Raw genomic sequence first — 27,993 nt, forward strand, 5'->3', positions numbered from 1 at the left:
TGACTTTTGGACTTGGCTGGTTAGAAATTGTTCCAAACACACTCCATGCACAACTCCACCAGGGAAGGTGCCAGAAAGGAGTTCTGTTGGTAGTTTTTACACTGCCCCGGTAGCCAGCTGAAAGACACCACAAAAGTGGTTCTCCCTGCTTTCTGGGCTGAGATGGGGAATCGCTGACTTTTGGACTCGGCTGGTGACAAAATGTTCCAAACACAGCCCATGCACAACTCCCCCGGGGAAGGTGCCAGAAAGGAGTTCTGTTGGTAGTTCTTACACTGCCCCGGTAGCCATCTGAAAGACACCACAAAAGTTGTTCTCCCTGCTTTCTGGGCTGAGATGGGAAATAGCTGAGTTTTGGAGTCGGCTGGTGACAAAATGTTCCAAACACACCCCATGCACAACTCCCCCGGGGAAGGTGCCAGAAAGGAGTTCTGTTGGTAGTTCTTACACTGACCCGGTAGCCAGCCTCTCACCACTCCACAGATCTGCCTCTTAGTCCTCTAGCAGTCATCCTCCATGGAGGGACCACAAGTCCTCCATACCTACCTACCAACTCACCAGAAATGAGTCAGACCACACCAGAAGTGACACTGCCTGACCTGCAGGAGATATATTAGACCAGTAACGGTGGTTTCAAGACAGAAAAAACACCACCATCCACCAGCACAGCAGAAAAACAACCAGAAGAAACTTCGTACACAAACCAATGGCCCCCATCCAAACCCTGCAAAGGCCAAAAAGCTGAGAAAAGGCACTCTCCACAAAAAAAACCCCCACACACAGAACACAAGATCACACTACCATTACCCCAGGAACCCAGGTCAGCAAACCCACATTCTGTCCATAACAATAACACGCTTTAACACTTTACTCGCTTAACCAGTGGCATACCATAACCTTGTAATCCTGAGAGACATCCCTGCGCTGCTCCACATGTCACCAAAAGCAGGGGCTGAGGAAGGCTGCTTTGGGGCCCGTCGAGGGAACCAGCTCCCCTGGGCTGCTCTGCAGCCACCGGCTGCCGTTGCTGTCGTGCGGGTCTCAGTGCTGCTCTGCAGTCGGCCGTCACCTCCCCGTGGGACACTCTCCAGCGCAGCACACGTCTGCACTGGCTCTCCCTGGGGACAAAGATCACAAGCGAGGGATGGGCTTGGCTTTGCCCCAGTCCCAGGCTGCCACCAGAGAGACCTGCCACCCCCGCCCCAGCTGTGCGATGTGGGCACCACGTACAGCTGCAGATGTGGGTCAGGGCAGCTGTGGGCAGGGGGCAAGCCCCGTGGCGGTGCCCCCGGCACTGGCAGCAGGCAGAGCTGGGGAGAGCGAGGGGCAGCCCAGGGCAGCCTGCAGCTGGCGGCGGGGCCCGTCAGGGTGCAGCACCCTCAGCAATGCCCGGCTCCGTGCGCCTCGGCCCCAGGGCTGCAGCGCAGGGCTGGCCCCAGCTGGGGCTGGGCTGGGAACAGGCAGGCAGGGCCCCTGGCAGCCCCGGCACGCACCTGCTCCCTGCATGGGGCAGCCTGCTCCTTTGCAATCGACCCCGTGGCATCCAGAGAAGAGCCCTGCCCTGGGCCTGAGCCATCTCTGCAGGCAGGAGGCCTTCCTCAGCGTCCGTCCCTCAAAGCCTCCCTCCGGCCCCCACAGTCCGACCCTAAAACACTTCCCCTCGCCCCCAGTCCCTGCAAGTGGGGAATCTGCCTCCCCAGCTGTGAGCCTGGGTGGCACAAGTCCCCCCAGATGTGGTTCCTGGAAGAAACACCATCCCACCATGCCCGCAGGCAAACCGCTATCCCTATGGACACAATGGGGGCAGCCGGCACGGGGTGTGTGTGTGTGTGTGTGTCACTCTCGGGGCTATTCTAGTGAGCAACACTCAGAGAGGCCAAAAACTGGAGTGCAGGGTTGATGCCGGCATTACAGCCGGCTGCAAGCGAAAGGCACTCAATGGGCATGGGCGCTGCTGGGAGGGAAAGCGCCACGTCAGGACGGTCGGGAATCTCGGCTGGCTGGGAGGGAGCTCCATCGAGCGCTCAGAGTCGAGGCTTGAGATCCTTGCAGCCACGGAGGTTTTTGCACGGAGAGCTGCGCTAAGCAAGGCCCGTTGTTTATCACTTTGGCTGCAACACGAGGGTGCTGCACCCCTGCATGGTGCTTCCCCTGAGCCGACAGAGAACTTTCTCTCCTGGGCTTTGTTCCCTCTGGGACAGCGGCTGTGAGCGAGGCAGGGCTGTCAGATATGCACAGCAGGGGTCGAGGGGCTCAGAACGGATAAACCCCCCGGCCTGTGCCCGGCCCTGCCCCTCTCTTACAGCCGCCATGGCAGTTCCCCTGCAGCTGAATAGAACCATCAACGCTCTGTCTTCAGTGCAGTTTCTTGTACATAGAAAAAAGGGACAGCACAAAGTGTGATGCAAAGCCAAGAAGGTGGCACCTGCTTTTAAAAAAGAATACATTCAGTACATCACAAAAAAATGCGGTGGAACTCACTCTTCCAGTTGGGTTAGGCAGGAGGAAAATGGATTTGGAAAGCAAAAAAAATCGCTCACCTCAAGCTATAATGTGTCTACGGAACACAGACTCTCCCGTGCATGTCCTGCTCATAAGTTCCACGCTTTGGAAGTGCCTGCGGTTTCCCTGAAGCACCCTCTCTGGGTTACTCTTCCAAAGGGGTTCCGGGGACATCTGCATAGGGAAGCTGCCTGAAGCAATCACCGTTTGTTATCCTGTCAGGTTTCAGCCAGGGCAGATAGCCTGTGCATGCAGGGACTACAAACTTTTTCTGTAACTACAGACTTTTTCTGTTAACACACTGATCTTGCAGAGAAGTCATGCACTGTGCAATTAAAAACAGAGAACAGTGGGAAACTAGTTTTGGCCTTCAAGGCATTTCTGACCTAATTACATTGAACTTTATTTGCTCAGAAGCCCTTAAAAAGTGCTCCAGTTGAAGGCAGTTTCCTGATCAGCTCTGGGTTCAGACTAACTCCTATATACCTACAGGCGTCCAACTCTGAAAAGTCACACAAGGACTCCCTAAATCACCCCAGCTTTGAAGTGTCGTTTCCAGTGCCTCCCCCTGGGCCAGAAGCGTTTCCTTGCTGCCCCAAACAGAATTTCAAAGCTTCAGAGACACCCTTTGGAGAGCCTGCCCCACCTCTCAGCACCATGAAGACACAGGTGCTGACGCCCAAAGGCACTTCCAAGTCCTGTCCCTGACTTCCCCGCAGAACCCTCCACCTCCAAACTCTCCCCAGCCCCGGAGAAGGGGCAGGGATACCTCGTTGTGCTGGAAGCCGGGACAGCGCGAGGCAATTCAGCATCCTACAGCCGGATGGCCTCAACGTTCGGGGCCAGCAAAGCACCCTGCCCTGCGCACTACTGCAAAAGCAGGCTGAAGGAGATTGCCATCCTACCAGAGCTGGAGGGGAAGAAACTGCAGTGAATATCACAGCAGGTATGCTGCCTGCAACTGTTAGGTGCTACTGCTCAACGCCGTCCCAGGTAAGGAGTGCCGACACTTTCCTCAGCCTCACAGACCCCCTGCCAGCCCAGGGACCAGGCCTCACTGATTTAGGGCTCCCACAGATGGGAATTTGCTCTCCGAGGAAATGCAGTCATTGCAATCAACCTTTCCTCCCCAAAACATCAGCTGGAACATGGATGGAACCAGAATGGGAAGCACCGAGCTCCATCACCCTGAAGCCCAGGGGGGACACCCTGATGTTGTGGATGGTTTACTTGTCCTATGCCATTCAAAAAAGCACCAACATCCCTCTGAAGCTGTACATTAGTTTTACCCCTGGGCAGTGTGTGTTACTGAAAGGAATCTTCCCAGCGAACCTCAGCTTCTCCTGATCCTCCTCTTCTTGACTAACAAAAGCCTTCCACTGGAGCGGGCTATGACTTTACTCCGATTGTGGATGACGATGGATTTGTGGTTTGACAGCATGATGTAGGTCTTCCCAACTGTCACAGAGTTCCTGTCTAGCCTGATGTTGACATCTTCAGCTGCTCCATGAAGGCTTGCATGAATATCTTCACCTGGAATAAAGCAAAAGGGAGACTTTGCTCATCACCCTTGCTGATGGGAGTACAAGGAACAGAGGAAGCCACAAGGAACAGAAGTGTCACAGCCTTTAGCTATATTAGCAGTTCCACAGATCAATACATTTATCACATCCTGATAGCTGCACGTGTACAGCATAAGGATGTCCTGGACACCACCTTAAGCACCTTATTTCTGGGTGGGCTTGTAAAGATTTATCCCCAAGGTGACACTATCTACAGGGAGACTTTTTCAGATGTGCCCAGGTGGCCTTTGGGTTGTGATCCCACACGGGTCACAGGGAATTCTGCATCTGAGTCGTTCAGGTGACTCTGAGGAGGCCCCACCTCGGTCATGGCTCGCCCAGAGTCTCCTGCAAGCACGCCACCAGGGTTGTGTCTCTCCTGATCCCTTGTTGCCAACATGACAAGATGCCTGGGGCATGTAGGCAGAAGAGGGAGGTGAAGAGAAACAGGCAAAGTGACAGTCCACGGCAGGATGGGACGCAGATGAGAACTTCACCGTGTTGGAGCAGCAGTGCCCTCACTTGCTGTGGGTCTGTGAAGATAGGTCGGAACGAGACTGGTGGGGCACGGCCCACACCCACCTGCCCATCACAGCCCTGCAAGTCCATTTCTTCTGCCTGCAGCCTGTCGGTGCCTATGCCCGAGTGTGCAAGTCTACACCGAGTATTCCCAAGCTGTCCCACAACCTGAGTGAGCACACCTTTGCTTTCCGCCTCGGCCCAAGCTGAAGAGGAGAGAGCCCCTGGCTGCGCACAGCAGCCGATTAACGCCTGGAGTCTTGCTGGAGCACCTGCCAGCCCTTCACCCTCCAGAAGAGACCCCCACCAAAGCGTCCCTCACTGCCAGAGCTTCCAAACCTTCATTCTTCCCAACCAAGCAACTCCCGGGAGTCAACTAAGCTCAAACTTGAGCACCGAGCCTACTCTGCCTGTTGCAGGTGAGGGTCTCCCAGGTGAGAAGCAAACCCCAAACACGAGACATTCTCCGTTGAAATGGCACTTCTGTGGAGCGTGTTTAAAGCCTCAGAGCCAGCCCCAGCTGAGAAGGGCAGCGACCCGGCCATCCCTGGAGAGCATCCCCCTGCCGAGGCAGAGCCTTCTCCTCGCTGCACGGGTTACAGCAAGGCAGCCAGGGGATGGACCTGCCTTTCCAAGGCTGCCACGCAACAGCACGGGGGAGAGCTGGCTGCCTACTGGGTGGACTCCTTAAACCCTAAGCCAGACACAATGCAGCGAATCACAGTCGTGCCAGAAGAAAGAGCCCCCCCCTCTCTTGGAGGGAGGTTGGGGAATGAATCACCCTTCAAACAGATCTCTGCAGCCATTCCTTCACCTCCACACATGGAGAGTTCAGCCTTCGTGCCTGTATAACCTCAACTTCTCTGCTCTTAAGGGAGCCCAGGAGGAGTGGGAGGGATTCGTGGCCAGAGATGAGTTATGTTGCGAGAAACAGCAATGTCTCCATGACTGGACAGCCTGCTTTCTATAACAGACAACTCAGCGTACAAAAATAACCGAGGTTCAGAAGCGTTACAGAGGCAGGCGTGCTTTATAAGCCTTGCCTTCCCCCTCCGCTGAATCCTCGGCATACGTTGGCAAGCAGAGGAAGCAGGACCCAAGAACTGGGAGACATGCACAGTGCTTTGAGCATGTACAACTCAGGTTCATGGAAACATGACCTAATGCTCTACGAGACAACTAACTACGGCAAAATAAACTCCACGAAAACTATCATGGTCTCACTTCTAAACCCATGGCCACGTGGGTCTTGAAATAATGGGTATAGTTTTGATCTTCAAAGCCAAGCTGAAGCCTTTGAAATTTAATTGTTCTTTCTGCCCTTCTCCAAAGTACAGAGCAGCTTCTATATGAAGACTGAACAGGATTCCTTAACCTAGAAATCACACAAGAGATAGTGTAAAAGCACAAACGGCCTGGGAAAATCCAAAGGAGGAAAAATTTGTCACCATTTGTTGTAAAACAGGAACCCAAGGGCCTGAAATAGTATTAGTCAGAAATTACAGAAGTGTAGTACCAGCACTTTCCCAAGGAATATTCCTTCCTTTGGAACGTACTGCCATGGGAGCCTACAGAAGCTCATAGCTACAAACCCGCAAAGCAACTGGACAAAGGCTTGGAAGGTAAAACCATCAGAAGTGATTAAACAAAGATGGGAATAAAGCCTCCAGCACAGAAAAATACTAACTCCAGGGCCCAAGAGGCAGAAAGCACATGCACTGCCTGCTTCTACACGCTTTGCTGAGCATCCCCTACTGCTGCTCTCCTGGAGAGGAACCGGGGACACAGACACACTTACACTTACGCTCCTGGCTGACACCAGCATCCCCCAGGGAGAGACCAGCACGCAGCCACACAGAACAAGGGCACACTCAGCCTTTGCCCCTTACCTGCTCACTTGAAGCACCAAAACATGCAGAGGTTTTGAAAGAAAAGGGTTTAGAAAGAAAAGAGTTTAGAAGGAGCCTGCAAAGCAAGTTTAACAGTCTTCTGCTTTGAAGGACGCAAAGCGTGGGCACCATGCAGTGTCCAGCACTTACCTGTGTCGTAGTGTACTGTCAGGGACCCAGAATAATCACCCGTCTTCTGTGGGTGGAAGTCCACTGTTACTTGCACGGCATCGCCAATCCCAAGAGTCCCAGCAGAGCGATCAACAGAGAAAGGGCTGCAACACAGAGAGGCACATCAGGATTACTGTGGGACATTTGGGGACTATGTGGCTGTCTCGCTCACTTCAGCTCACCTGCGCAATCAAGAAGCAAACAAACCACAGTTAGCAGAAGAAAAAGAGAACAGACAGTATCAGAAACTGAGCCACCAACTCGACTCCTGAAGAGCTCCAGCCCTCAGAACATCCTATGCTATAAAACGACCTCGTCTCCCCCATACCCTGCATCCAGTTCTCTGCAGCAAGGCTCAAGAGTCTGACTGCTAGCAATATGATCAGAGGAGGGTTTTTGAAGGGCACAGAGATGGTGAGGGTTATTTGCATGCACAGCCTGACACGGACTTCCTCAGGAATCCGTCTTGTCCTGCCACCTATACACCTCAAGAGATACAAATGTCAAGGCAATGCCTGTCCCAGTGAGATTGCAGCCTGGAAATCAGACAGGGAGAAGAGAATTTCTTCTTGAAGACCAGAGAATAACTGGAGTTTAAGTTGCAGAATTCAACTCTTTTTTTTTTTTTTTTTTTTTTACCTTGAAAGCATCCTGGTTTTGCCTAAGAAAGGGCACATTTTATCAGTGTTTCAGTGAAAGCTGCTCTAAGCAAAGAAAAATCTGTAGGAGTGCAAAGGCACATTAGAGTGATACAGAAACAAGAAAACAAGACACAAAAGGAGTACCCATTTACAGCCTGAACAATTAAATCTCTAGCTAAATGAAGCACCATTAGCAGGAGCATATCGAGGCAAGTTTAACAGGAGGTTTTCGGTGTATTCACAAGCAATGCAGTCTGGGGCTCCGGGTTGTAATCCAAGCTTGGTAACTGTTTGCTTGGCCTGCTGGAGGAATTCTGTGCAATGCGTTGGAAATAATGATGAAAAGGTGTTGGTGTACTTCGGATTTAACACGAGCAATTATGATTTGTGGCCAGGTAAACAGCTCTCAGCTGACAGACACATAATTCAGTCCTTTAACGCTCAGGGAAAAGTCAGATGCAACATGCTCCTGCACAACAGCAGCTGGGCTTTGCGGCTCCTGTACAGCCTCACTTAGAAAGCAAAAGGTACTGGCTTTAGTGCTTTGCTGGTGGTCAATTTGTCACCTCAAAAACACCTTCCAGAGAGTTTCCCAGTGATTAGGGAATGCAGCACACAAAAATAATGAGAAAATCAGGAGCCATGCACGAGCTGAGCTTCATTCATGGAAGTAGTGACACCTGATGAAATTGCTGGAGTTCCTGCTCATTAAGGAGATATTGCTGCAATTAGGGGCCTGACCTGCTCCCATGACAACAGCAAGAACGTTGGTAGTGACTAATGGGGAAGCACTGGGCCTGCAATGTTCATGTGCTGGACCTGAGACTTTTGAGAGGGAGGAGGAAAGCCAAGGTGCCACCAGCCTCAGAACCGGACTGCTCTCCATGGCCCTGCACCTGCACTGGGGGTTGTGCCTGGTTATACTGGGCAGGGCTCTGCTGGTGCTCGGCTGGCATCACTGCCTGCTGGGGGAAAGGCACAGAAAAATTCCCCCCACCTTTTTTTTTTTTTCTCCCACCCCCCCCACCCCAAACATGGCCAGAACAGAAAAGCTGCTGTTTAAGGGCCACAATTCAGCACCACCTCCTATCCCGTCCCCTTGTCTGCATACCCCTGCCCTCAGATAGCTGGGATGGGAATAACACTCCTGAGGATGACTTCAGGGGGTGCCCGAGAAAGAAGGTATCTTCCCATCTTCAAATTATCAGAAGAAGAGGATCCCACCGAGGTCAGGACTCATTCTCAGGACTGAGAAACAGAGCACAAGTCAGACACCGCACCTCCTGCCTCCCACCCCATGCTGTACCCACGGGACAACTTTGTTACTGCTGTCGCAGCTTGGTATCCCTCACGTAGACCTGGTTCTCCAAGACCCAGAGGGATGCAAGGTCCATGCTTAACCTCAACTCTGAACTTCAGTGCACGTCACTAAGCTGTTCCCTGCAGCCTACAGATAAGAGATGCTAAGGAAACGTCCCTGACACACTAATAGCCACATGAAAGCCACTGCCAAGAGATGAAGCTGGCAGGCTAAACTCTGGCCTTTTAGCCATTAATTGTGAGCTGTTCTTTAGGATAATTCTTGTCCTGTTAGACCTACCCTGTTAGTGAATCACTACTGCTCCTGAAATGACAGGAAAGATAAGGTTTGGAGGTTTTTTAACAGCTTCTCTTCTGACATCCTTTTTAACTATGCCCATTTGTACGTTTGCTTTGTTGTACAACATCTAAACTGTCACAGGTCCAGATCTCCCAGCGGTGCCTTGCAATCCCCAGCTTGTATAAACTCATCTAGCCGCACCAGCCCGAGGGAGACCTTCCCAGCAGAACCTGCTGAGATCTTGCCCGTTACTGCCCTGCAGAAAGGGAGCAACTCCAGACTAGTAAGCAATTTCATAGGGATCTGTTCTGGCATCTGTTGTCCTGTCTTTGTACATCCTGTGGTAACTCTCCAATCTCACACCTCGGTGTCGTATATGGGTACTACAGGGGGCTCCTAGCACTGCACCTTGTAGCATCATTTCCTGAGCTTTCAGAGCCTGGTGGGACATTCCTTAATGTATCTGCTCAGATGGATCCTCTCTGACCCCAAAGCACAGCGTAGCACAAGGTCTGTAACATCAGGAAAAGGCAGTGCTGCGCTGAGATCTGCTTCCAGACACCATTTTCAACTGAAACGTACTGGAGTGACATTTATCTCCCTGAATGCCATGGAGAAGAAACTCGTTATCCAGCCTTAACAATGAGAACGACAGGAAGAGACTTTCTATATTTACACTAGTACTGCTCTGACTCTCCAGCCTACTTGTCACGCTGGCTGGGAGGCCACTTCTTTCCTGCTGGGGTTGCTGGAGCCACTGAGCTCACCTGGGACCTCGGGGCAGGTACCTGGGCAACTGCTCACAGCACAAGCAGCAGGGAACCCACTGTCACACAGTGCAGTCCCCAGCACTGGCTGGAAGAACCGCTCCTGGCACACCATGGCCTCATCACACAGCGAGAAAGAACGTGGGAGTTCTGCTCTCGGGCTGCAAGGGAACGTGCTGACCTGGTCAAGAGGGGGGAACACTTGGATTCTGAGTGGGGGATACAAGCTTGGGGCACTACAGTCCAGATACTGGAGGGCTGGGCTGCCATTCACTGGGACACAGCAGAACTGCATGCAGCCGAGGGACAGGAAATGCAAACACCTGTATTTGGGGTGGAAGAATCCCTGGCAGTACAGGCTGGTGGGCACAAAAGCCTTTCTACGGAAGGGGAGCTTAGAGGCTGCGGCACAGGACATACAGGGAGATGCTGGGATAAAGGGCTTTGCACAGCCTGGAGGAGGACAGAGCAAGGCTGGTATTACCTGATCTTACTTCTCGTGTTGTGTGCACACCCGATCAAACTCTGACATTGGTCTTGCTTTGAGCGCCGTGTTTGCTCAGATGATCTCCAGAGGTCCCTTCCAAAGTTATTCTGAGTTTCTCTTCTCCATCAGCCCGATTCCATTTCACATAGCCCCCAAATTTCTCATATTTCCTATACATCTGTGCATATATGCAAACAGATGGTAGACAGACAGGCACTGGAGGAACTCAGCCTCTAAGAAAGTTCCCAATGAAGAATTCATTATGACATTTTGCTGAACACTTAAAGCAAAAAAAATAAAAACAGCAGAAACACAGGAACTTCAGAGTATTTAAAAAGAAATCTGAAGGAAAGTGGGTGTGACCTAATTAGAATAAAACACTGCTTATACTCAAAGATTTAAATCATCAGTTTGAAATTTCAAACTGGCTTTCAAAAATTTGTAATGAAATGGAAGAGATGACTGATGCCTTCAGCTGACATGGGAAATCTTACCAGCTTTTGATCTCTGCAGACACACACAATCCAGTTATTCAGAATTCTACTTTTTTGTGTGTCGTATGAAACTTTTGTAACACTTCCCATCTCTCTGTTGCAAATCAGGACTGAAAAATTTAATTGTTGAAGTTCAGCATAAAATCCGTATCAAGCAGGATTCAACACACGCTGGATCACTCAACGGAACAGTTGGCAAGGACGTTGCCAAGAGATGCCAGACACGACTGGGTATCTGTTTTGGTGGTGACGACTAGATCTGGAAATCCCAGAGGGAAGCTGCACAGGGATTTACAAGGTCCTGCCTACGTATTTCCACAGTGACAAGCAGCAGCCTGCTTGAATAGCATCCTGGAAGCCTGCTTCAACAGCCTTGCCAGGCTTTGGTAGGAGCCTCTTGGACCTTCACACTTCCCAGGAGAAAGAGCAAAGAGCCTTCTCTTGACCCCTGTTTTCCTGGGGAAGAAACTGAAGCAACTCAGGTGCACTAAGGCAGACGGTCTTTGCTGCGTTCTGGACCTCAGCTCCTGCACCAAGACCTCTGGGACCAAGCAACTCGGAGCTAACTACCAGCCAGCTGAACTGGTTTCCTTGCAGGTGCAGTGTCAAAAAGGCACTACCCTCTCCAGTTCAGCAAACTGGAAAACCAGTGACTGTCTTCTCAGACCAACAGGAACAGTACAGGCTGTCCACGACACAGCACACATCGGGCGCTTGACCAGGAGACTGCCCAAATACCACGTGCTTGGGGCCTCCCAAGGAACGCGTATATTTGGCCAACAGGGCCACATACCCATTTCAGAAGGTACTGAAGATCAAGGAGGTTGCCGGTAGCTACTACAAAGTGCTAGAGCACTTTCCAGGAGATCTGAGAGAGACAAAGCTCTAAAAGAGGCTCCCAACCCACGCACCAGGTATTTGCTGCATCTTTGGCCTGTGCCCCCGCTGTAAGGCATTCCTCTTTGGGGCTGTAGTGCAGCTTTGAAGCCGCTGCCAGCTCATCTCCACTTAAGAGCTCATTCTAATGAAGAATATTGGATCCCAGGGACCAGATCAAACCTACTGGAAAACCAGGTTCTGGACCCCACAGGGTTTTTGTCAGGGTCTCAATACCAATTGCTTTGATCTATCATCTCTGATTGCACTCGCTACTCTAGACAAACTGCTGATAAATTCTTAAATGTCTCTTCCACCAGCTCAGAGCTTGCCCATTTCTTAACACTGCCCTTGGTCTGCAGGAACTGAGCTCCTAGAGCTGTCGTCTGCCGCGCAGGATCTTCCACAGCCCAAGGGCAGTCCAGCTGCCTTCTTACAATTGCTCTTTCAGTCTAACAGAATCAGCCTTGCACGACTGTGCACTGAAGACACCGTTGCACTATAAAACTCCACTCTGCAGCTTGCAGAGTTTAAGCAGAGGTTGCACCATGCTTCAAACACTATAATCAACAGCAAACCCCACATGCCCTGCCCATCTCCAGCCACGGCAGCAGCATGGCAGCTCACATGCTCTGGTTCCTTTTTGTCGCTGTTTCCCAACTATATTATCACACCACAGTGTTTTGCGCAAAAAGAGATGAGCTCCCTACCTCTGCGTGCTGATGCAGTAGCGGGCCACCTGGTTACCAACGTTGCGAACCAGCAGCGTTTTCTGGGTGCTGTACTTGACGGGACAGGCTGAGAAGTTCACCTGGTCGGGGAAGTCCAGGATAGCTTGGGCACCTATAGCTCGGATAGGCACAACAAACTTCTCCCTTTCTGTGATGCAGATGAGCTCGTGGAAATAATCCTGCAGGGAAAGAAACAATCTCAGCACAATGCTTTTAGCACCATTCCCACAGCAGAAGAAAAACTGCTGTTTTCTAGGACTGTAGCAGTATCATTCAGTAACGCAACAGTACCTTTTACCTTCATGACCTTTCATTCCAGTAGCATGACTTGCACAGGGTCGTTAACTTGCAAAGAAGAAACAAGCTCACTGATTCACCTGCTTTCGCAGCAAGCTGGCAGCACCACAATTACCTGATGCTTTGATTCCGAGGCACCAAAACAGAGTCGCTTCACGCAAGGGATCACAGCACTAATGGAACCTGCTTCGATCGCCACCGCAGACTATTGGAAGCACCACTGAGAACCCAGCTGTGCCACAGCACTAACTCCAACGCCAGCAACGCGGCGACCTCGTTGAAGCTCGGCAGGCGATGCTCAGGTACACTTTCAAAAGGACTTCACCACATACGTGAGCAACGGTCAGTCGCTGGGGAAATGCTTCACAAGCTGGACACGGTAATTGCTGCGATGCCAGGCGAGTGTAGGGTACAGCTGTATTTCTCACCCCCTCCCACAGCCTTACAGGGCCAAGGCTGGGGACACGCACCCTTCAAAAGCCATCTGACCCATCTCCCCACACCAGAACCGGCTCAGCTCTGCACCCAAAGTGTCCCTCCAGATGTTTCACAGGTACTTCAAAGCACTAACAACTCCAGCCCTGCCCTCAGCAGCCTACGCCAGCTCTGCACTGCAATTCAAGAGAGTTCTTCTCTGCCTAATCTCAGTTTCCCTTTACATCTCACCCCAGCCCCAGGGGACACAGAGACAGCTCGGGCTGATGCCTTAATCACACCCCTCTGTAAGGTCTGTTCTAGAGGAGTAAGTGACAGGGTGCCTGGTTAGCACACCCACCCCAGGCAGGCGGCATCGGGAGCTGCACACGGGGGACACTCAGACACCCCACCAGAGCAAAGCCGGCTGTGCAGTCCCAGCCACTGCCTTCTGCAGAACAGAGCCAGGCAATCCCCCCCCATCCCGGCTGCCTGGCGTTTAGCAGCAGGAAGGCAAATCAAATTACCAAAAGCATTTTACTGTAGAGATGAGCAGATCAGACCCCAGATGGAAGGCAGGCACCGCTGGCTGCGCTGCAAGTACCACCTTGCCCCCATTGAAATCAGTGAGGAAACTGTTGCCCCAGGGCCAGGAGCCATTACCCCCAGCAGCGCTCTTGTTGATGAGCTGATCAAAGCTCTGCTTCTCATCAGTCACTGGCTGCCCTGATTTTTGCCCCGGTGCTTTTAACTCATTTGATATTCTTGTAATTGTTGAAGCAGGAAGCGCTTTGATTTAGGAACCGCACACAGCAGCAAACTCCCTTCAGCAGAACTGATCTGGATTCCTCCACGGCTGGGATTTCCTGCTCCCATCCCCTCCTGGAAGGGCCCTAAGGCAGCCAGCCCAGGCACAGACACGTACCCAGTGCTCCAACACAACAGCTGACACCCAGCGCCTCACCCACCACCCAGCGCCTCGCCCACCGCTAAGGTTGCCAAAACAGATGCTGCCCCATCCAAGGCACAAAGAATAAAGAAGGATCTCTTTTTCTAGACATCTCAAACAGTCACCCTACAAACTGCACAAGGGCTTTTGCTTCTCCTATTTGGAAGGTAAAATACTAGCAAGGGAACTGCAGCAAGCAACCTGCAGGATTTAACATCATATTGCAGGCAAGGGTTTCATCTTCAGCAAGTCTTTGTGAATTAGCAAATTTGTACTCAATCTTGCAGCCCAAGCCCTCTAAAATAAAAGCTATGGGCAGCCCATATGACTTTAAAGCACCCATTATCTCCCGGGTACTTCACCTCCCAGACTGTTCAGATGCTCAGAAACTGCATTAGCAAATGGAGAGTGCCATTTGCTTTTGCTGTTGTTGTTATTTCGGCCACACTACTGTAACAAAGGCAAGTCCAATTGAAAGCTACCTGCCTTAGTCAGTCTTGGCATGCCATATTTACTTATCTCTCTCTTCCAGATGCCAGGTAGACAGAGGAGGATGCAAGTACAGATCAGCAGGGAGATAAAAAAAAAAAGGAACTTCAACAATTGGAGGTATTTGAGGGAAGTAAAAGGAAGTAATTGTCAGTCGTTGTCATTGCTAAGGAGCAAATGGATCAACAGCAATGCAATTAACAGCCCAAGAAATAATTCCCCCCCAAAAGCAAGCACTGGCAGCCTTCCCAGCTCCCTTGCTGGTGAGGGGCACAGGGACCACCTGCACAGCAACGAACAAGGAAAGGGAATTCTTTCTCCAGGGACCTGAGGGCAAGGCTAAAGCAGCAAGGGTTTGGTTTCACAGAGACAACCACGAGCTTGGGAGAGAAAGCTGCCTCTCGCCATTCCTGCAGATGCACATTATGCTCCAAGCCCCCTCTCCAGGGACACCGTGGGACATGGCATCCCGTGCAAGGCTTGACTCAGCCCTTCAGAGCGGGCTGACCCTTCAGCCACGCTCTACCACCCCACCAAAGTGGGACCTTGCACCAGGCTGAATGCAGCATCAGCCCGAACAGGGGGAAAGCCAAGGCAGAGGGGTGCTAGGCAGAAGCTGGCTGCTTGTGTCGCTGTGGACCCATGGTCCCTTAAGCTTTTGAAAGCTGAATTGCCCCCCTGGGGGGGAACGGGTTGCAGTCTCCCCTGCAGCACTGCCTCGTGCTACCGGGACACTACCTCTGCTACATGCTTGCTTACAGCCTGGGCAACTGTTGAGACCAGTTCAAAATCTCGTTCTGCTTCGCAACTGCAAACCCTTAGCAGACTGTTTAAGACCAGGTTTCTAAATAGACATGCCTGGATGACAGAGGGGCTGCAACCCATCTACGCTCTAAAGTTTGTTGTGTTTAGACACAGCTTCAGGCTACAGATTTTCATGAAAACATGACTTCATCCTTCATACAACTCCCCTCTCCATTGCAAGGATGACAGACAGTTGTACGATGGTTCCCCTTCTCTCACACCCCTGTGACAAGCAGGAAGTTACAAGCTCCGGCCTTCCAGGTATCACCACTGGCATCTGAACTGGCACCCGCTGGAACTGAAGCAGCTGCTCATCTCTGATGTTGTTTCAGGCTCTCTGCAAACTCAGGGGCTAACGGTAATACTGCCACAGCGATATCAACCTTAGCTGCCCACAACACCACACTCGGATGTCAGATTTCCTGCATAACCCATCCTAAATCCTGCACTGAATTCCTTGCAGCAGACGACTTGCACAGAAAAGATCCTTGTAGCATGAGGTCACACGGCAAGCCAAGCAGGGAAAGCTCCCGCTGAAACCCTGATATCAAAGGCTGGAAAACAAGGGCCATGACAAGAGAGGAGGGACCGGAGGATGAAGATCCAGTCGCAGGAGAAGGGGGTGCCCCTGCGCCTGCCCCCCTCAGCTGCCGGTTCGCAGCACTCTGAAATGAGTCGCTTAGCTCCAGGTTCGTTTGGCACCGGGCCATTTGCCTTGGTCTTCTGCCCCTTTCCTCCCCACACGAGCCATCTGGAAAGTATACTTGGAATAGCTTCTGGGCGCTACAAAGCATCTAACAGGGCTGCGCTGAATTGTAAAGGACTTCATTTCACCAATGCAGTAACTCGCTGTCCTGTCGTATTTCATATTAATCAATGTGCATTAATTCAGTCTCCACCGAGCACCAGTAATGAATTTCACAAACCTCACAGACTGAGCTGGCATTGCCGGAAAATAATGTATGGCTACAGTGAAAAGAGCAAGAGGACAACACAGAATAAGCTGTGCTGGTTTTATATGCTTCTTCCTTCCTTCTTCCTTTACAATAAACTATTAATAAGCCTGAAGGACACACAAATGGAAGTGTTTCTCTCTGTTGTTAATCTGCCAGTCAGTGCCACAATGGTTCCCAGTTCAGCAGAGACTGTCAGACCATAATGCAAGGACACGCAGGAATGTGGGCTGGCACAAGAACACCCACGCTGTACAACTGGAGCCACAAAACAGAAAAGTGCAAATCAGAAGCAGCAAGAGTAACTAAGTGGAAACGCTGCCCAGCAGAAAAATTAGCAGTTCATTTATAACACAAGTGCCAATAAACCAACAGACACATCAGCTGTTTATTTATTTTCTGACAGTCCAATCACGTGGCACATTCCCAAATGACTGCCAGACAGCAGGGAACTGTTCATTTTCCAAGAAAGGGCTACGTGGCACACAGCATTTCACCCACCAACAGCTCACATGGCCCTAGTACTTACGGCTTGGCCACAACTGTACTCCTTTGAATCAGGAGTGACTTCACTGAAGGCAGACTTACCCCAGGGAAGAACAGATTCAAAGCAAGAGAATTATACAAACCAACTCCCCATCAGGAAGACCCGCATCCCAGTTCACTGGGTTACCCACAGTCCCTGTGGATCGTGCAGCATCAGGGATGTAGGGGTTGTTCAAAGGCAGCACTCCTGAGCCTTCCACAACTAACACAGATACTCTGCAGTCAAGCAACTGCAAGCCCAGCGCAGGTGGCTTTACAGAACCATTTCCCAAAGCCTGCCTCTTGGCCAAGGGCTTTGCAAGGTGCTCTGTGCCTCCTGACCACGCTGTGGATGCATTTCTAGCTCAGCTACAGCACTCTGGCACTTCGCTGACTCACACTCCATCACGTATGAGCCAAAACATTCCGTTTGTACAAAATTCTGGTTCTGCTGTACAATCCCCATGTGCTCCTCACTGAGCAGCACGCATCCCTCTCCCAATGCCCTGCAAGGAGCACAAAACCCAGTTCGGCAGAAACCGCCGTGGTGTCGCTGAAGCTGTGCAGAGGACCTTGCTGGCACAGCTCCCTAATGCCACACACTCACCAGTTCAAGGGCAAGACAAGGGACAAAGTACTGGACGTGAGTGCTCCTGGGGGTTCTCTCACGCTACTTCTATTTGGGGTGATGTTCATCTGTTGCTCTGTTGCTTCTCTGTAGTTGAAGAGCAGCAATTTGCCCTTCATGGGAACCAATTTACTTCCACACCCAAAATGAATGCTAATTCATACTAATAAATCGCATTTTAAAGGAAACAGCGTCCTCTGCAAAGCCCACCTCGGTGAGGTTAAGCTCTTATGTCACTTGGGCAGTGTGGAGAACTGCCCTAGGCCAACATCATTTTTACCTTCCATACGAATGACATAAAACCATTTCTCAGTCCCTCCCCAAAGCAACAGATCATTTCACAAGCTCAGGGAGCCAGGGACCGCAGGGCATTTCCTCTTTACTTTGCTACAGCCACGCTGTTTGAGGATAGGACAGGGCATTAAACTAAATCTAAGCAGCGAACACAAGATGAGAGAACAGCTGTGCCCAAAGGGATCCTGCGCCTCTGGCCTGGCGCAGAAGCATCAGCTGGCTCAGAGCTATCCCCTAACCTCGCCTCGCCCACACAGTCACACAAAGAACCCTGCCAAGAGGTAGCAGAGTGCTGCTGGAAAGAGTCAGCCTGTCTGTATTCCCCTGCGATGCTTCCTCCCTTCCATGCCATGTGCTAAACCCTTCTGCATTAACAAGCCTCCAGACAACACTGTCACCCCTTCACATCACGGCACAGTGCAAGGCTTGCCAGAGCCACAGCACCGATGTTCCAACCTGCAAGCAAAAGCATGGCACACGGGGCAGGGAATAGGTGCCAGCTGACACAGCAGCCACAGCCACATGCGCGCAGGCACAGCCACACCAGCGTGACTGCCCAAAGGCTCCGGGGTAAGTGTCTGCCTGCAGATTCTACCTGCCCCTTCAATGCCTGGGTGTGCTCCAGATGTCTCTGTCATCTGCAGCACACCGACCCCCTGCTGATTAAAGACATCTAGAGCTCAGTGCGGCTGTGCCAGGCTGGCTCCCCGCCACGAGCACAGCGCATCTTCTCCCCTAGAATCACAGCTGGAGCACAGGCAGGCAAGTATCCTCAGGGGCAGCACAGCGGCAAGGCTGGAACACAGAGGGTATGAAAAAGCATCACCTTCGCTCCAGCCCAGGGTGAGGAAGGGAACTGGTTGCCAGATGGGAAAGAGGAAAGCTCTCTGCATCTATTCACTCCTCTAGTCTTTTCCATCATAATTAAGCCCCTAACACTGAGTAGAGAGGTGGGATGGCTAAACATCAACACTCCTCCTGGCCATTTTCCTACTGTCACACGTGCACCTTCCCCTGCAAATGCCCAGGAAAGCACAGGGAGGGAACGCACAGCCCGTCAGTCCCTGCTGCGGTGGCATCGCATGGTGCTGCCAGCCAGGCTGCCTGACCACAGCCTAGAGCAAACCTTGCAGCACGGCACGGGTTATAACCAGTGCGCAAGGAAAGTGCCGGCTTCAGACAGAACGTTCCGCTGTCTCACTGCTGTGTCCAACGTGATACACATTCCAGTGACTCCAGTTTTCAAAGGTGGTGGTCCTCACTCTGATCAGGCTCAACTTCGCGTCCTCCAAACAACAGGTCAATTTTAAATAGGCTTTTGTATTTATAATTATCAGAGCAAACCCATAACCATACAGCAACGGACAGATATTAGCAGTGCCGCAAAACCCACAGCAGACGCCCCGTTCTGAACCCAGCCCCGCAGCTTCGCCTCCCGCTGAAGGCACCTGTCTCTTGGGACCTCCAGTCTCACCTTGTTCTCATTGGGGGTGAAAACGATGTGGAAAGTCACAAGCATGCCAGGCGGTACTTTGCGGCACACGGCATGGTGGCTGATCAACTTGAAATAAGGTGACCTCTCCAAGGTGACCTTCAGCAGCTGAGGAACCTGCAGAAAAGGTAAGAAAGTATGATTTTGCAGCTCGTGGAAACAGGAGGAGAAGAGACCTGCCGATAGCCTTCCTTAACCACCTTTCCAAAGCACTTTTAGCTCTGGAGGTACGTGCACATAATACACAAGAGTCAACATTAATCCCTTCTGCCTGGGCAAAACAGCTCACAGCCAGAGGCAGCAGGGCAATGAAGGAAGGGCCAAGCAGGGAAGACACCAGCAGCACCGAGATATAATATCTGAATCAAGCCACCCGTGTATTCAACAAGCCCAAAGAACCTGCCGGCTTCTGCCCGTACACATCCAGGCAGTCATGCCCCTAGAAGGGGACTGTGTTATCTGAAGGCCAAACAGTACGCGTTAATCTTGGGGGAAGGAAGAAATGCACTTTAACGTGCTGCGTTTGAGTGGGGCACTCAAGCTGCGATGCTACAGTCATGCGGGCAGACTGGCAAGAGGAGGAGACCACACATACTGTGGCCTCACTGGGAATAAAAGCAGGCCTGAAGAGCAAAAGGAGGACCACGGGAAGACAAAGAGACAACCCCACAAACTGAGGATGGCTAGGAAAATTCACAGGGAGCTGTAAAGAAGCAAGGGAGAAGCACAATACGCTACAAGGAAAGGCTGATGCAGAGGATGAGAGCCAGCAACTTGACAAAGTGATGGAAAGCCAGGCGACCCCCCCCCCCAGGCTGTGCCTATCAACTATGGGCTCCAAAGGCATCTTCTGCCTCGAGATACATGACCGGCACTGACTGGCGCTGGAGTCTCGGTTTTAAAAGCCAACCTCTGCTCTCTGGAGGCTCCTGCTGCCTGTGACCGTAGCCAGGCAGCTGCCAGCGCAGGCAAGCCAGATCCCTGGGGACCCCTGCCCACCCCCAGCAGTCCCTGCAGGCACCCTGCTGCACGGTTCTGCCCTCTGGGACACCACCAGCACACAGACAGCACACAGGCATTTCTCAAGCACATTGAGAGCGACGCCTGAGCACCAAATCTCAACGTCTAAAGCAGGTGATTTGGACTGACGGGCAGCTTCACTGACAAACAACAAACCCACAGGAGGCTTGGAAAAAATGGAGGCTCGTTCTGCACCACCCACCCGAGCCTGGTAACCCGTGGCCAAGGCAGTCCTGAACTCTCCAAACGCCCTTGGAACCCAGCAGGGTCCTGGGGCAGCGGGTTCCAGGAGCCAGTTTCACAGTGCACGCAAGCAGTTTGGTCACCAAGTCCCTTAGGAGAGGAGCACGTGTGGCTAAGACCTTCAGCAAAAGCCACCCGGAACACCTGAGGGTGCTGAGGAACAGCCTGAAGACAGAAAAGCAATTGTACAACACAGGTAAGAGCAGTAAGTATATAGCGAAGCACTTCTGTAGTTGCACGATTACAGAGCCTCTATTTGGAATATATTTTGCTGTCAGCTGGATTTTTAGGGGGCAAACAACTTCAGGCTGCCGTGCAGTATAAGATTCAGAAGAATCTGGGAAACCAGCGCGAAAACTCTGAGACAGAGCACAACACTGCTCTGCTCTTCTCCAGGACATCGCCAAAAGCCAACAAAATTAGAATAGAACACTCTCTCAGGATTATCATCTCTACCTTTCTGTATTTAGAACATACCAAGGATTTTCCTTAGAGCTGATCTTACTTTTACACCCACGCTCTCCAATGGTTGAGGTCTTACCGGCTTCAAAACTAGTTCGGTTTGGAAAAAAACCCACATTCACACATTGCCTCCCCCTTTACAGGGCACGTAAATCCCAAGGCGCAGCTGGACAAGTTTATTATTCCTTACTGGGAAGGGCAGAAATGTTATGCAGATGTTCTTTTCCACCCGAGGAAGCATGAACAGAGCAGATCAACTGTTTGCCTGTTGGCTGGTACTTGGCAAAGATAACCATTTTGAAGTGCTGCATGGATAATGGAGCAGCTGAAGCCAAAAGACTCAGTGGGAACGAAGCAGAGAGTAGGAAGAGAGAAACTGAGGCACATTTTAATTGGGGAAGAAGATACCTACAGCAAGGGGTGCCCAAAACCCAGTGTAGACCACACCAGTGGCATTCCCTGGGTGCAGGCACCCATGCCACATCTTATCCACGTTCCCAAGTTAAATGCCAGACCAGGAATGGTGCAGTACTCTCCAGGAATAACTGAGGGACCACACACGCATCCTTCCTAGCCAAAGGGTCTTCCCTTTTCGCCCACATCCCTGTCAAAACCTGTTCTCTCAGGAGATTCTTGGACTTCTCCCGCTGTCCTTCCACCCGCAATACACCTTGGCAGCTTTTTTTTGTTGTCCACCTGTTTGTCCCCCCCAGCAGGTAGATCTGGAAATCTGGGGGGAATTCACCGGCTCTTGCGCACACTTCCATCTTCCCATCCCACCCTCCCCTCACGCATACCTCTTACTCTTCATTACAGAAGAGTACCCTTAATTACACCTCTCTTCCTGACCTTTCTCTGCTGCCAGTGCACTTACTGCTACAGATCAAGAGAAACCCTTGCGTGTAGGAAAGTGTGCAGGGAGAGAACACCGAGCTCAGCTCCTTTCCTCCCTCTGCCTTTTCCCACCAGCTTGCTCTTGGCACATGCCTCATTCCAGCAAATATTTCCCCAACTGAAATTCAAAAGGTCTCAACTTCCCTCTTTACAGTGGAACAAAACTGCTGACATTTTCCAACTTTTCCATTTGCAACTTTCTTGGGAAATCTCAAAATGATCAGGTTTTTCAAGCAAAGGGGGAGACCTCCGAGGGCACTTGACTCTGAACGTGCTGTGGCTCTCCAAAGGGAAAACAGAGCATCACGTTGCCTCAGAAAAACCTGAGCAGAACCCAATTAAGCTTAGCAGGAGCCTGAAGCGGCACCTAAAGGCCTCCCACTGCTTCTGCTACATCAGTCTGTTTCCACTGCTGTTTCAAAACACCTTTCCTGAAACGCTGTTACCACTAATTATAACTTACTCCAGCATAAAGTGGAGAAGACCCCACCCCGAGCTCTGACAGCCCGTTCAGCTCTCTGTGCAGCTCACCCAGAGGCAGAGGTGCCCTGTGGAAACCAAGATTAACCACGGAGCCACCAGGACGCGGTGCACACTCGAGGGAAAGCACAAGGGCAGGGAAGAACTGTACAGCCCTCAACATTCCCAGCCGTGCAGGGCTTCCACGGGGAAAGGTGCTGACTAGAAAAGCTCCTTTCAGCTAGGTACTACCAACACACAGCCAAAAGCAGGGCAAGAAACCTCAGCATGGCAAGATTTCCACCATCTTGCAAAATAAAGGTGGCGAGACCTTTTACTCCGGATGCGCTGTGCTGCAGCAGGTGACTGGCTGTGCTGTGCACCGCGCGGACAACACTGCTCTCCAGTTCCAGCACAGGGTTAAACTTCCACATCCCAGCACTTACCTTGTCCTCGTTCCTCAGAATCAGTGGCACTTCATAGACCTCGTAGGGGACGTAGCTCTGGAATACCACCTCTGACGGGAAAGGCTGGAACGAGTGCTGTTTCGGGGAAGGTGCCGAGAACTGCAGATGCAAAACAGAGTTTCAGCCGCTGGGAGAAAGATTCATCAATCAGAGAATACTACATCAGTCCCCAGTGAAGTACAGTCTCCCGGTGAGTACGCCTGCCCAGCTCACGCCAGGGGAACGGCAGCTCACCCACCTGTGCTCTGAGCAGATCAAAAGTTTCTGGGCCACACCGAGCAGGCTCAAGCGAGCAGCTCTTTTGCTGGCTGTTTCTCCAGGTTTCCTGCTCCAAAAGGCAAGGCAGCGCTTACCTCCGGCAGGGCGCTGGGCTAACAGTCACACAGCTCCAGAGCACTTACTGCGAGAGCCGTAAGCACTCGTGCAGCAAGTGAAAGCCAAGAATTTACAGGAGACTCCATGGGAAACAGTCTGGGGATTATCTTTACCCTGAGACAGTGACCAAGTCCAACCCATCCTCAAATCTCTTTTGTGATACACAGCCTAGAAACCATGAGGAAGAGAAGACAGGCCAAAAAGGAACACCGCCGTTAAGAAAGCAACAGATGAGGTGATAAGGTTCAGCTCCTTCCCCAGCACTACTGCGCAACTTGAGTAAGGCTGGACTTGGCATCTCCTTTTCCCATGAGCTTTCAACGGATGCTTCATTGCAGTCCATTATTGCCATGTCAGTTAGTACCACCACCGAAGCGTGCCTGATGACACACAGAAACAGCAAACGCTTACAGCGCAGAGGCATTACTTGGAGAAAATCCCTCCCTGCTTTGTCTCCCCCCTTCCAGCTGAACTCTTCGCACTCACAAGACACAGGCACATCTCCTGCTTCTGCACAGGAGTCAGGGTCGTGCTGAAGCCAGGAGCCACAGCACCCGGCCAGTTCTGTGCGTGCTCGTCCGAGGCGTTCCCAACCTCACGCGCTGTCTAGGGCAATCCCCAACCAATTTGTTACAGGTCTCTTGCTGGCACTTTTCCACTCAACAGCCTACCTCCGTCATCTACCCCTTCGGAACGTGCGTTATACTAAGCAGATGTGTAAGAAGAGCAGCTTTCAACATACGTGTAAGCAAACACTGATCCAGATAAAGCACACCCGCTCCCCTCTGCCCAGCGCCATTCCCCTGTGTACCTGGCAGCCTGCAAAATCTAACACCCCGTAAGGGTCCCACTCGTCGTTCCAACCCAAAGCATTCATGCAATTGCTTGAGCTACACCTTGAGTAGTTACCGTAGGCCCTCAGCCCCCAAAGGCCAACGCAGCCACCATTGAGGGCATCCGACGACCCCAAGCGTTTGACAGAGACTACACCAAACCAAGGGCTGCCTATTTCAGCAGGAGGGTGGGAAATTGCAAGCTTGCATCCTTGTGTCCCGCCCCAGCCTTCCTCCAGTATCATGCTTTAGCCACAGAAGCTCATCTCCAGCAAAAGCCACCAACTTCAGCAGAGGTGCTTTATATGGGCTTACTGCAGGCCAGGACTTCAACAGCTCACTGGGGGAAAACGTTTCACCTTTCCCCCAGCAGAAGGAACTCCACCACCACCAGCAGCAGTTTGAAACGACAACAGGACTTAGCCGCCAAAGTATTTAGATAAGCTGGAGGCAAGCCTGTCACAAGCATAGGCCCACTTCAAATGTCACGTCAAACAGCAAGGAAAAGGGCAAGAAAAGGCTACCTTTTGACGGGAGGCTTCGCTCACGTCGAGAACCTGGGTAATCTGGGGCCGCCGCATGTCCCGAGTGCTGGCCAGCCTCTGCTTGGTGCTAAGAGTCATCTCCTTCAGGAAGGCAGAGGGAGTCAGCTGAAATGCAAAACACCAGCAAGAGCTACAGAACTGCCTTCATTCAGAAAGGCTTTTCTTGTTCAAGAGCCACTGATGAATAATTTGTGATCACAGCCACTAGGATAGTCCTGGAAGTCCCATAATTACCCGCTGAAATATTTAACATCAGTAAATTAATGATAGAGAGAGGAATACACATGCTCCAACCAAGTGGCTCTGTCCCATTAGCTTCTCCTTTGTGATTTGATGTGACATGTTGGGGGATTTGGCTCTTCGGGCATTTGTTTCCTCTTCAGATTTGCTGGATTGAGCCAGTGACCTTTGAAGAAGGTCGGGAGGAGTTACCAGCAACCCCCTAACTCCATCCTTGCACAACGCTTACAACCACCACACGCGTGGAGACGTCACTGCTGGGTGAGTCAGAGGAAAGCAGAGAAGCAGTGTTGTGCCAAGACCGAGGTGGAGAGGAATGGCTCCAAGTTTTAGTTATCTCTTTTGAATTAGCACTTGTTTTCTCTGTTCTGGCCTCCGAGACCCCTCCACAGAAGTATGCAGAGAGACCTCCTCGACAGAGCCTCAGCGCCAGGTCGCCTTCAGTCAGGTGAGCTCTGGTCAGCAAAGGACGTCTGAGGATGGGAAGGAGGAACTGCCCTGACTCCGCTGCTGCCTGCAGCGCTGGGTCTGTGCTCCACACGGGATACGGGACAGAACAACTGTTCTGGAACCTGTTCCATCTGGGACCAGCCATGCCTCTCAAAGCCTTTGGGCAGAGTTCGAGCAGCCCACCACATGCCCAGCTGCCTGGAGGGCGGGTATGGTCAGAGCAGCGCTGGCAAGCATCCCGACGTGACAAAACATTGCTGCCCACACAAAGGGGACAGAACGAAGCACACGCTCACGCTTCAGCTATTCCGGTGCAATGCCCGGTACGTCCACTTAAATTGGCTCCGGTGGCACATCCAGACAGACTCTGGGCTTGCCCTGAAGCAGCACACAGTCCATCCCCTACTGCACCATGATCGCCACCTCCGACAGAAGCATGGCAGCAGAGAGACGGGGAGGTGGTGTCCAGCTTCACAGTGCGGCCAGACAACAGGAGGGGCAGGTAGAGGAAGGACGCGGGGGCAGTTTCCAGCCTTACACAGCTCCTACCTGGCCGCAGCAGGTACTTACAGTTGCAGGCTTCTCTGTCCCTCTGGCTAGCTTCAGATTACGAGGCACTACCACTTGCCTCGGGAATCCACCAACCATCCTGGAGGACCCTGTGAACGAGCAGGGCTTTCCAGTGGCCATGCCTCAGTTGACCTGCAAGGAACAACAACAGGACTTTGAAAATCCAGAATCCCCTTCATGGCAGACCCAAAGGAGACAGCTGTGTCTCCAGGCTGTAGCATCCTTCATAACTGGACAGCAGGCGGCCTCCCCACCCTGTCTCATCATTAGACCATGTTGAAGCAGAAGAGTGAAGATTGATAGGAGTAAAACCCCACAACAAACATTCCCTGAGCCAAAACAGCCTTTCACAAGCCACTCGCACACATCAGAGCCTGCTGGCATTTCTCACCTTCTCCCCCCAACTTCCATCTGTGTTGGAACTATTTACTGGAATTTTTATCCAAATCTCGATTAATACCCAAACTGTCCTTTATTACTCTTCAAAAGTTTTTCGGTGGGAACAAAAGGGAAATGTCACTTCACTGCTTCATTTTGCAAAAGCAGCTGACCCGATGCGACTCTGCGCCTGACCCTACTAAGCGCTCAGATTATTAGGAACAACCTTAAAGCCGGGGATCGCTGCTGCCCCGAGCATCAAAATCAGACGGCTCTCCTACTTTGCAAACCAAATGCCCACCCTTTCTGCAAGGAGGTTGGTGATGGTTTTAACTAATGGAGCACAGAGCTCAGTACTCTGATTATCAACTATGGTTTCTCAAAGCTAATTTGGTTAAGTTGCAAAAATGATCCAGCAAATAGGACTCCCTCCAGGCATGAAATTGCCACAGTGACCAAGAACCTTTCTCCACGGAGAACGAGGGCCCCTTTTTTCACTTATTAACACCCAAACTCAAGGCTCCCTACAGGCGTTTGAAGCTGTAACAGCAGAAAGAAAAGCATGAAACCATTCAAGCTGCATGAGCAATTAGCTCAAATAGAAACGCAACGTATGTGAAAGCAGGGCCACTTATAGGCTATCCTCATGGCAGCTCTTCTCCAGCATCCTCATCCTGCAGGCTGCATGGGTCAACAGGTCCATGGGCCGTTCTTTTTCTACCACCAGCCTGCTGACAACCTCTCCATCTGCATCTCAAAAAGTGCGGGTGCAAGAAAGGGAAAGAGGAGAAAACACCCCCAGAAAGCGGGTCTCAAGCACCGACAAAAATCAAAGAGAGGTCTGTACAGCACTTACTAAGCACTACTTTGGACTAGAAATCATTTCCCCTCCCTTCCTGGCTAACTGGACCAAGGGACGGATGGATTTGCCCACTTCTTATTTTATGGGACTTGAAAGACCCAGCACTACCCTAACACTTTTTGACATCCCGAAATTAAGCAAAAACTCACAGATCCCAGCTTCAGGTAAATTCATCCAGACACTGCAGACAAGCTACTCATTTCTTTAAGGAGTACAGAAAAACCTCCACGCTGACTTACAAAGCAAGAACTTAATTCCTATTTTGCTTGCCTGGGGAGGACCCCAAGCATATCAACGCAAAAGAGAACAGGCAAATCACCGTCTTGCCACAGCTCCAACAATGCCTTTGGGGTGTCCTCTGTTGTTGCACCTGGTGAGTAGCCACCTAATGAGCTTGTTCCAATTAACCGTGCACACATCTACACACACACCAGCCGAGGACATCCAACTTACAAGGCCATCTCGGCTGCCAGGGAGCTTCACGCATTTTCAGCGCAGCATACGGCATAAACAAACGCTTCCCATGAGACTCACGGCCACAAGCAAACCAAATCAGCACATCTGCTCGGCAGGGAACCAGGAACCCTCCGCTGGAAAACCAGCATACATTATCTGGAGCTTTACAGTCCGGTCAGGGAAGATAAAAGCTGGCTCTCCAGCCAGCTAGCTTGTGGCAGCTCACTGCAACACGTGTCCCACATGTTGTCCAGACACAAACCTGAGCAGGAACTGCAGAGCTCAGATATGACACCCCGGTGCGCTCCAGGCTCCAAGACAGACGTGCTCTAAAGAAAGGGAACCGGACGCTGGGTGATGCTTCCTGCCTCAGAAGGCAGAACTCCAAGACAGACGTCAAGGTGAGACCCATCAGGGCTCTCATGCTTGGCCTCAGATGCACTCACAGGGCTGCCACCACGTGCTCCTGCCCACCGCTCCCCCACCCCAGAAGCAATGCCAGAGCCTCCCCGGCTCGGCACAGAAGTGACTCCTGCCTGCTGCAGGCAAGCAGCACAGCTGGAGCCAGGCTTCACACACAGAGTGTTACCGAAATCCCGGAATGAAGAACTTATCGACACCAATGTGATGTAGATAAGCAGACACTTCTTTATTA

The 27,993-nt window shown here is 51.6% G+C and overlaps 2 protein-coding genes across 3 annotated transcripts in view; both read right to left on the reverse strand.

Annotated features, from left to right (window-relative positions):
• Positions 1 to 27,993, reverse strand: part of LOC308057735 (endoplasmic reticulum-Golgi intermediate compartment protein 3-like) — a 255,789-nt gene that overhangs the window by 178,072 nt on the left and 49,724 nt on the right. The gene's annotated exons all lie outside the window — the stretch shown is intronic.
• LOC308057734 (hydrocephalus-inducing protein homolog) lies at positions 11,129 to 27,653 on the reverse strand. 2 transcript variants are annotated; one of them, XM_080411793.1, is made up of 3 exons: positions 22,609 to 27,653; positions 19,067 to 19,201; positions 11,129 to 12,418 (listed from the first exon to the last, which is right to left on the reverse strand). In XM_080411793.1, the coding sequence occupies exons 2-3, from the start codon at positions 19,109 to 19,111 to the stop codon at positions 12,215 to 12,217; spliced, it is 249 nt and encodes an 82-aa protein (XP_080267919.1). In that variant the 5' UTR covers positions 19,112 to 19,201; positions 22,609 to 27,653; the 3' UTR covers positions 11,129 to 12,214. The 2 variants fall into 2 exon arrangements, with proteins under 2 accessions (XP_080267919.1, XP_080267918.1); XM_080411792.1 differs by lacking the exon at positions 22,609 to 27,653 and having other exon boundaries at positions 19,067 to 19,581.

The sequence above is a fragment of the Falco punctatus genome (assembly GCF_963210335.1).
Source record: "Falco punctatus genome assembly, contig: scaffold_29, whole genome shotgun sequence".
Taxonomy (NCBI): Eukaryota; Metazoa; Chordata; class Aves; order Falconiformes; family Falconidae; genus Falco; species Falco punctatus.

Coding starts and splice junctions, on each gene's coding strand:
- LOC308057734 (XM_080411793.1), bottom strand. CDS start 19,111: ATGCTTGTGACTTTCCACATCGTTTTCACCCCCAATGAGAACAAG. Junction 12,419..19,066: donor TCACCCCCAATGAGAACAAG/GTGAGACTGGAG, acceptor CTTTCCCTGCAG/GATTATTTCCACGAGCTCAT.